At 40.1% G+C, this 9,873-nt stretch overlaps 1 protein-coding gene across 2 annotated transcripts; it reads right to left on the bottom strand.

The window, feature by feature from the left end:
• KCNG3 (potassium voltage-gated channel modifier subfamily G member 3) lies at positions 1-9,873 on the bottom strand. Of its 2 annotated transcripts, none has more exons than XM_058834570.1 (2): positions 9,230-9,873; positions 1-658 (listed from the first exon to the last, which is right to left on the bottom strand). In XM_058834570.1, exons 1-2 carry the CDS (start codon positions 9,871-9,873, stop codon positions 13-15), a joined length of 1,290 nt encoding a protein of 429 aa, XP_058690553.1. In that variant the 3' UTR covers positions 1-12. The 2 variants fall into 2 exon arrangements, with proteins under 2 accessions (XP_058690553.1, XP_058690552.1); XM_058834569.1 differs by having other exon boundaries at positions 9,263-9,873.

The following is a 9,873-nucleotide window of genomic DNA, read 5'->3' as shown; positions in this document are numbered from 1 at the left end:
ATGCAAGTTGGGTCAATTTAAGAATTCAGCAGAGAGACTTCTACTGTACCTAGCAGATCGGAACTTGAGCTCATGGTAGCATTGCACAAAGCTGTGATAAATGAAAGTGATTGGCAGGGCTAATAAAACAATGCCACTAACCACACAAATTCCTCCAAGAATCCTTCCTGGTACAGTGATGGGACACATGTCACCATAACCAACTGTGGTCATTGAGATGATCACCCACCAACAAGCAGCAGGAATGCTGGCATAATCCTTATTCTTTGTTCCCAAGTCCAGCCCATTTTCAAGAAGCTGTGAAAGTGCACTGAAAATTGCCATAGCAACACAGATAAAGACAAGTAGCATCACCATCTCTCTGTAACAACGCTTCAGAGTCAGACCAAGTGTTTGAAGGCCAATGAAATGACGGGCCAGTTTAATCACCCAAAAGATTCTCATCATTCTTAAGACCCTCAAGGTGACTCCAGCCCTCTGAAGCTGTGAATTTTCCCCAGTGAAAACTGTCATTAGAACAGAGATGTAGTAAGGAGTAATTGCCAGCAAATCAATGATGTTGAGAGGTCTTCTGACAAACTCACACTTATTTTTTGAGACGATGAACCTCACAATGCATTCTGCAGTGAACCAGCCTATGCAGATAGCTTCAATTATCCTGCCAAAAGAAACAAAGGACAGTATTTATGCTCTGTGCAAAGTCTTCAGGGGATGTTTGGTTTGTTCACAGATATTACCAAACTGACACTCAGACTTTCACAGAAGACAAACAGAAAGTCATGCCATCCTTATCCTGCACCTGGGACTGGATTTAGCAATTAACCTGAGGATCTAGTGAGAGTTTATATTGATAATTGCTAAGAACTCACTCACTAATCATTTTCTTTGAATTATGGATTGCTACTAGTCAAAGTACTAGGCAAATATGCCTACAAACACTGGAATCCCACAGGAAATGGTAGGACATCAATGCTCATGTGTAACCTTAGCAAGAACAGCTGGGTTTGGGTGGGGGCTTTTTTGTTCATTGAGTTTTGTGGGATTTTTATTTTAATTTTATTTTATTTATTTTTCTAAGTGTGTGAGCCTGATCCACTTGGGAATACCAAGGGTTGTAGATCAGTGAACTGTCTGGTTATGAACAGCAATGTATAGAACTAAACTAAAATGGAAGTGCAGATAGAGTAGGCAGAAATAATTATTTTCATTGGATGATTCATGCATTTTAGTTCTTTAGGAATCAACCCAAACCAGTCTATCTGATCTGCATCCCAAACAGGGACTTGCCTAGCACTATATTCAGACCTATAAAGGTATTGCTGCTAAATACAGATGGTATTTTATTTTTCAGTATTGCATCCATAAAGTACTAAGCATGTAATTCCACCTAAACTACATTGCAGCAAAAATGTCAAGGTAACCAAATGTTAAGGTAATAGGCAAGATCCTCTTCTTGCCAAATGCAGAAGAAATCCTGGAAGGAGATTTCAGTATGTTCTTAAACATTTTGAAGTCCCAGTGCAGTGAATGACTTGAGATTATCTCAACTTGAAAACAGTGGAAGGTAGAAACAGAAGACAAAAATGTCACTCAAAGATTATTTAGTAACTGTTGTGCATGCGATCACAAATCTCCCTAAGATTTCAGATTGTGCTCACTGTTTTAATACATGGAAGCTAATCTTCCCCTCATTCCTCCATTAATCTTTTTAATCAACAATTTGAGCAAAGAAAAAGCCCACCACTGATGTCTTCTATTACCAGCAGCTCTGAAACCAAACTGGTGTGAGATCAGAGATTCAAAAATACTGCCAGAAAATACAACCAGATTTTTTCACTACTGCAAGGACTCTAACAAGGTAGTGTCTGTTGAAACATTTTGATTTGCAGGTGAAAATCTAACTGTCATTTCAAACCTAAAATTTTTCTTCCGTAATGCATCTGCATAATTTCTTACCCATTCTGAAATCTATTGTTATTAATAAGATGGTGGCCTGTTGAAAGACAGTATTCTTCTCTAACTGAAGTAATTCTAGACTTTATAAACTAACTTCTTAATAGACGTTTTACACACTAAAATTTTATTTCTTTTTCTTTTCATTCATTCTCTTTAGTTTTAAACTAAAATTGGAAGAAATAGTAACAGTCACTTGATATAAAGTCATAAGGTACACTGTAATTTTAGGCACAGTAAATTTAAATGAGCAGAAATTAATTATTTAATTATTTAATAATTATATTGTTATATATTATTATATATATTATTATAAAATTGGACCATGTTTTTCTTCTTTCATTATTAACAATGGAACTTCTGTAAGCAAGTGGCCTTCCTTCATAAAGGGCTTGTAGAACACTAGTTCATGCTAGCACCTTTTGATGGAAAGACCTTTGAAATTCAAAACCAGTTTGCTCTTAAGAATTAGCTGTTCTCTTAAAAATTAAGCTTTTGGAAACTTCCTTTATGTTTGAAAAAAAATCAGTAAAAAAAGGTTGATGGGTAAGTTTACATAAATCCTTCTTACTTATGATGAGGAAATACCTAAGATTTCCCCAGTACAATCAAACAGCAAGATCATGGCAATGGACAAACTGATGATGTCTGAATGTATTTATATGTTGGCTAGTTGAGATCTCATGTAACAATTAAAAGAAAAATTGTATCTGGATAGAAAGCTTCAGCCAGGAATATTCAACAATTCCAAAAGACTATTTCTATACATTTTATGAGATTTCTCTGGTAGTGTTGTCTGTATCCTATGACATGAAGCATTTAAATGAAAAAGAAATTTGTAATTGTACAGTTTGAAGCTTTTTCACTTGGTATTTCCTCCTGATGCCCTGATAATGTCAGAAACATGACTCCTCCATTTTGTCACCCCTTAGACAGGTTATCTCTGAGTTGAGATTTGAGGAAGTTAGGTTCTGATCACTGTGATACAGTAGAAATTTTCTTCATGAATCAACATTGATTCAGTGGCCATATAACTTTGGGGAATAATTGTAGATGTAAAAGTCCATGAAATATCATCAATCCATTGTTTTACTCTGGCAGTTCCTGGGACAAGAAATACTGTAAATCAGTTATACTTCAGTAGGAAGGACTAAATAAATATTTTCTTGTAGAACAGATTTGAAGTGAGCTAAGAAACATCAGTGACACAAAAATGACAAAGTGAGATCAAGGCAGTGGGGAATACATTAATGCCATTCCATTTTAACTTGAACTTCCACTTCTCCATTTTGCATCCATCCTTCTTCCTTCTGGCTGGGAAGAAGATAATGAAGAAGGGTGTCCCTTATTTTTTTCCTTCCTCTACTTACTTTTCTGCCATCAGTGAAACATTTTTCATTTTTTCTCTCTTGTCACTCCTTTTTTGCCTGTGTAGATGGATTTTGGCAGTACTGGTGAATCACACAAAAATGAATGCTTTGGTGAGAAAAGCTAGAAACCTCTGGCATGTTGGGAAATCTGGAGTGCTACATTCTACATTTCCACTTTCAGATCAAGTCTTCCTTCTTCTTGCAGTGACTTATCTTTATTGTTAACCTTATCAGTGGATAAATAACATCTAATAAGGAAAGCAATTTTAACAGTTAGTCCTTAAGAGAGCTTAACAGAGTATGAAGCTAAAGCCAAATAAAAGGTGTATACTCAGAAGACTAAAGTACCTGTATTTTTCATAATCAATTCTTAAAATATTTTCAGCATATTCACAGGACAAACTTATTGTATTGTCTATCTTTGGAATAATGATGTATTAAAATCCATAACTATATAATTAAATAGTGACTTTATTTGGTAAAGATATAGTACCTATTTTATAAATTTCCATCACAGTTTTTGGTTGGGTGGGTTTTTAAATTCTAAAATAGATGGTATCCAAAAAGGAGAGGGGTAATTAAAAGCAAAGTAATGAAATATTTCCTTGAAGATTCCCCACAAATTTTATGAATAATCACAGAAAATACTAATTTTTATTCAGTTACAGGCTATTCCTGCTCAAACTTACTGTTAATTGTCCCAGACCTAAGCACCTGAAAGAGGGTTTTCCTCACAAAATTTTAAGCTGCTTGGTACTTAGCAGTCTTTCAAGATTACTCTAATGAATTTTTTGTCCATAAACAGAAAATCAAGCCTTTTCAAGCCCCATTCTTACTGTAATCCCATCACTGTTCAGTTTTCTGTTCCACATAACTTTCTGTCAGAATAATCTATGTACAATGAGTTAAACGATTTCAGAAATAATTTTTTTTCAATCACTAATAAGTTTAGTTTGTTATTACTAAAAAAGAAAACTATGTTGTAACTATCTTAAAATTTTTTCATCTTATCAGTATTCTTTGCCTCAGCTTGCCAATTCGTATACTTTCAATATCCCCTGGTGAGTTGGCTGAAATCAAACCAAAATATTCCTTAGTGGCACTGTTATCTAATAAACTTGTAAATAAAACATACACAGCAACAGGACACATGAGGAAAACAGATGATATGATTAAAGACAGTATATGACAGGATTAAAGACTGTCAGCACTGATTTGTTAAATTGTTGCTAAAGCCTATTTCCATGTAAAGCACATTAAACCTGAAAAATGTCAAAGCAGTAACTAGAATGATCAAATTTCTGGTCAGGAAAACTCCAAAGTGATTTCAGAAAATGTTTGGGGTTTTTTAATCCTTTTGAAATCAAGGGCTTCCTTCCCATTACAAACAGTGGAGTAAAAGCCACAGAACAGCTAGTTTCCCTGAATTAAAAACCCCGCTGGCTTTTTTTCCATTCTGTCCCTGTTTGGTAGAAATTATATGCTGTCATGCATTAAACTCTGGTGCTTTATGTGGGAGGTTGTTATGACCCATCACTCCCCAGGGAAGAGGCAAATCCCTTTCACAGCTCGAGGGGGAGACCTGGATACAAACATCTTGAGCCCTGAGATCCTCAGCATCTTTCCATATATGTTGAACATGACTGGCACCTAGCCCGGGTGAGTTTAAGGCTCGGCTGTGCCCAGGCAGTGATATACATCTGCTCTTTTTTTCAGCTCTATTTTTCAAAGAACTGGTAAATTCAATAGAAAAATCTATGTCTGTGTTTTTAACCTAGGTCTTTGGTTACATTCTTTACCTTCAGCCCACTGTTTTAACCTAAAAATGTGGTATTCAAGTTTGGCCTTGTCCAGGAAAGGAGTTCTTACTATTTTTTGAAGAGATGTTGAACATGAACATTCAGGTGTTCTGAAATTCCACCACTAAAAAGGAATAGTATTTTTTGCATGTCTAAAATTCAAATGCAATTTTTTAGGCTGGTATTTTGCAGAGATTTTAAAAAACAACAACAAAAAAAAGCCCACTGCCTCTTGATGAGAGATGCTGTTTGGAGAAACTACTGTGTTTATTTGCTTTTGCTTAAGAACACAGCAATCATGTAGGCTTGATAAGTCAGTGATTATTTCGGTACAAACCTAATCATGACTATTAAGTAGAAAAGGGGCAACCATCTCTTCTAAGTGCTAACAAGCTACTTGTATCAGAAAAATAGTTTTAAGGCAGGTAGATAGAACTGTGCTGGCAGTGAGTCAAGCAGCTTCAAATGATTTCCTACTACAGGCTTGAGAAGCTCTCCCTAGAAGATTACACTCCCAATCAGTGTATGGACAGGTCCCTGAGCAGAGACTCACAGTATGCATCTGCTGGCACAGTTCAGAGGACAGCAAAGATAACTTGAAATTGCCAGAAGCAACAGAAGGCATTCCTGCTGTCTGCTCCTAAACTCTGCAAATCTAATGCAAATCTTTAGCTCTGATAAATGGAACTTGCCAAGGCAGGGAACAGAGCAAAAATCTTAGATTGAAATAAATTTAATAACTCATCCCTCATCCTGATAACAGGCCTGGGAAAGGCAATCCCTCTGCAATCAGGGAATTGTACTTCAGTGTCTGTAGTATCTGTGAAATTCCGAGGTCAGATTTCCCATCCCTCTTTCCTTGAATAAAGCCTACTCCTGGAGTTCTCTGTTGCTTTCTAAAGGGTGTTATCCTAAAGGATCAGAAACAGCCACAGGCTGTTCATTCTTTGAGAGCATGGTCACCATGAAAAGGCAAAACAATGTAATGGTTTATGAAAATAGTTTAGTGGATTTAATTCCTCTTCTGTTGAAGGGGTGTTTATACATGGAAAACAAATACAGCTGGTGTTAGCTGGCAGCCCCAGTAGCCCTCACTGCAAACCTCATTAAAGAGGCTGATTTTGTAAATGCCAGCATTGGTGACTCACTCACCTGCTGAAGTGATGTCCAGGTAAACTGGAAATACACTGCTGGTCAGCTGCTTTCACTACAGCTGTCCAAAGCAGTTCTGGGAATGGTTACTATGGGACTCAGCCATAGAAATTATCCATGTGGCACCTTTCTGACATAACACAGAGGCAAGGGCAGGGGGGCTTCTTGTGAGAAACCAAAAATATCAGAGTTGCTGGGTTTTCTGAGGTGTTCTCACCTCCATAGCTTATGCTGAGCTGAATAACTGACTACATTCAAATCTACAGCCTAAGGACTTCTAGATTAGCCCATTCAATTTTCACTCCTAAAACTTCTTAAAATACATTTTTGGAATAGCGTGCGATCTTAGTAATTACAGTGCCATGCGAGTCAAAACTCACTTGTGTACAGCATAACTGTAACAATTTTTCTTGGGGAAAAAATTTTAATTTTTTTAATAATTTATCTAACATGACTATGTTAGATAGAATTTCTTTATTTTGATGCAGATAGTTTAATTAACCAAAGACATAATTTGGTTTCAAACTTTTAAATGTATCAGAAACAAGTGGACAGATTTTTAAAAGCCTTCTCACCTAAGAGGGACTGTTGCCAGAATATGCAATCCCAGAAACTTCCATGGGATTTCTGTGGTCAGGCTTTCAAATAAGCCACTCAGCTACTTAAGTTTTGCATACCCAACTATTTTTAAATTAAATAACTACAAAGTAAAGAAATCATAAACACATAAAGGCAAATAAAGTCAGATGACAACTGGGCATGTTAGGTCCAATCCTATGGCACATTTAAGCAGTGATAACTAAACTGGACAGCTCACTTAAAAGCAACTGCAGCTAACATGCTCTTGTCCAGCTATAACAGATTTTTTAGCAGTGATGCAGCATGTGCAAAAGAGAGGAGTGACTCCACCTTGATGGTCACCTGTTGACAGACAGGCACACATTTGTGTCTGTTTTCCATCAGATTGGGATGGGTTCCTATGCAGTCAGAGTGCATGGGTTAGATGATTCAGTCTGAACTGGTGCTTTTATGCCACAGACATTTGTGACATTGGTAGAAACTTTTCAGCTGGTAGAAATTTTTTTATTCTTTTGTTGCAGTAACAAGGAGTAAGACAGGTGGTACAGAAGAAACTCATCTCATCATTAGTAGTTGTCCTTCTGGCTCTAAAAGGAGCCTTCACTGCCCTGGGAACTGTTTGGCTATACTGCACCTTACAAGTACTTAGGACTTTATCCTTCTAACGCTTGGTGTACAATATGCAATTGTTCAGAAGAGTAAAATTAGGATGTTGAAAACAAATGCACTATGAAAGAAAAATTACACGTACCATGTTCCTCTGCAAGCTGAACTCTTTCTGTAAAAGAAAACTTGTGGTTGATTCCCACACCATGAAGAAGTGAATAAAGACGTGACCGATGTGGTTTATGCTACTGTAGTGTTGCATCTATTTTCCCATGCCTCTTGGGATTATCTCAGCAATTTGCTGCTGTACAGAGAGGTCACCTACAACATCTTCTCTTTGAAATAACCTTGCTAAGTTTAACTAAGGCTTTTTAACTGGAAGAACCTTTAGGACCTTCTTTTGACATATTTGAATCTAAGCAGGATCAACAGCTTCTCACACTGCATCTGCTTTCTTTTTGTTCATACAATTAATTCTTTGGCTCAACTACAATGAGAAATACAGGTGCAGTTTTCCATTAAGCTAATGGAAACTATGAAAATACTTTCCAAGGAATTAATCTGGCTACTAAGATATAATATATCACATTCCAATTAACTCTATGGTAAAAGATGATGATTTCATAATGACAAGGCTTCAATTTCAATGTAGTGCCCTTTTAGAAGAGAAGAAGCTGAAAACTTTTTGTTGAATATCCTGCCTGTTTTTAAAAAAGGGAGAAGCTAGCAAATACCAGAAATGTTTACTTCTTTCTTTATATGTCAGTCTTATGGGAGAAATTCTACCAGACTGGTCTCAATTTTGTTCTCTAGGGAACAGGGAAGAGGGAGAAGAGAGAGAGAACAGAAGAGTGAGTGCAGGAGTTGCATCAATGTAACCCTAATCTGGGGTCACAAGAAGATGGAAAAAGGTTTGCTCTTACTAGTGAGGCTCAGGATTGAGCCTTATACCCCATGCACTGTTTTCTGCAACTGTTTTGCAATGTTTATTATGCTTAAAGGAAATGTAAACATCTGTTACACTTATGCACTGGGGCGCTTGAATTATGCATTTCCAAGAACTCGATGTGCAGTTTGATCATCTCCTGTGTTCCCCACATAGAGAATCTGAGATGCAAAGGGAGGAGGCTGTTTCCACATACAGGATTTTACCAGAGCAGAACCGTAACAGGCACTGCATCTGCTCTAGCAGAAGGACCTGTACGAATACACGCAGAGAATTTACAGGATTTGTCTCTTCCCAAAGGAAAAGACCAAAGAATTGCATTCTTCTGGGGCGTTATTTAATTATTTTCTTTTTTTCCCCACAATCGTAAGGCATAAATTTATTTTCGGAGCGTCTGAAGTTCTCTGTGTGGTCCCGTGTCTCCTTAAAGGGGGCAATAAGAGCTCCAAGAACCTGCACGGAGGGAGGCACCCTCGCTGCGAATAGGCGCCGTATCCCGATGACCCCGCTCCGGTGCCAGCCCGCCCAGACCCGAGCCTGCCGCCGGCCCCGGTCCGCCTGCAGCGCGGGCGTCCCCCGCCCGTCCCCCCCGCTCGGGGCCACGGGTGCCCGGCAGAGCCCGGTGGGAGCCGGAGCTGCGGAGCAGCGCCACTCCCCCGACACTCCGGCATCCCTCCCCGGCCCCCAGCTCCGGGTTTCAAGGCGCGCAGACCATCTCCGCCGGCGGAGGCTATAGCCATGGACCGTCAAGACAAGGGGCAGGAAGGACACAATGGACGGGACACACGGGGACCAGACAGCGGGAAAATAAAGGATCCTCCTACCCTGAGGGCTCCCTCACTGACTCTGCTGTGTACCTGCTCTGCTCCTCCACGCTGCGATTCTCCGGCGCCCGCCACTCGGGCAGGGTGCTGGCGCACAGCACCACCATGGACACAATGACGAAGAGGATGGAGACGGTGGCCAGGACCTGGGCGGCCACGGAAGACGTGGGTTCCTCAAAAGTCCTTCTCATCCTCTCGAGCCACTTCCTGCCCTCGGCTCCCGGTGGTCGCCGGCCCTTGCCCTCGGGGCCGCCGTTCGGCTCCTCCGCCGCGTAGTAGGTGCACGTCTCGGACATGCGGTCGTCGAGGCGGCGCTGGCAGCAGTAGTCGAGGTGGGAGCCCTCCAGCCCCCAGTAGATCATCTCGTTGTAGAAGGAGAGCTCGCACATGTGCGGCACGAAGCGCAGGTGGCCGTGCCGGACGTACAGCATGATGAAGCCGAAAGCCTCCGAGTGTCTGTCGAAGAAGTACTCGTTCCGCTCCCGGTCGTAGTCGTCGCACACCTCCAGAACGTCCTGCTCCGAGAGGCAGCCGTGCAGGCGGCTTACCCGGCGCAGCGGGAAATCCTTCAGAACCTCCCGGGAGAAGGAGTACCGGGTGCCCCCGACGTTCAACACCACCGAGGGACCGCGGCCAAAGTTCAT

The sequence above is a fragment of the Poecile atricapillus genome, chromosome 3 (assembly GCF_030490865.1).
Source record: "Poecile atricapillus isolate bPoeAtr1 chromosome 3, bPoeAtr1.hap1, whole genome shotgun sequence".
Classification (NCBI taxonomy): Eukaryota; Metazoa; Chordata; class Aves; order Passeriformes; family Paridae; genus Poecile; species Poecile atricapillus.
The sequence above is the reverse complement of the archived record's forward strand: the minus strand, read 5'-3'. Positions and strand labels throughout refer to the sequence as shown.

Coding starts and splice junctions, on each gene's coding strand:
- KCNG3 (XM_058834570.1), bottom strand. CDS start 9,873: ATGAACTTTGGCCGCGGTCCCTCGGTGGTGTTGAACGTCGGGGGCACC. Junction 659..9,229: donor TCAGTGAGGGAGCCCTCAGG/GTAGGAGGATCC, acceptor TTCTTTTGGCAG/GATAATTGAAGCTATCTGCA.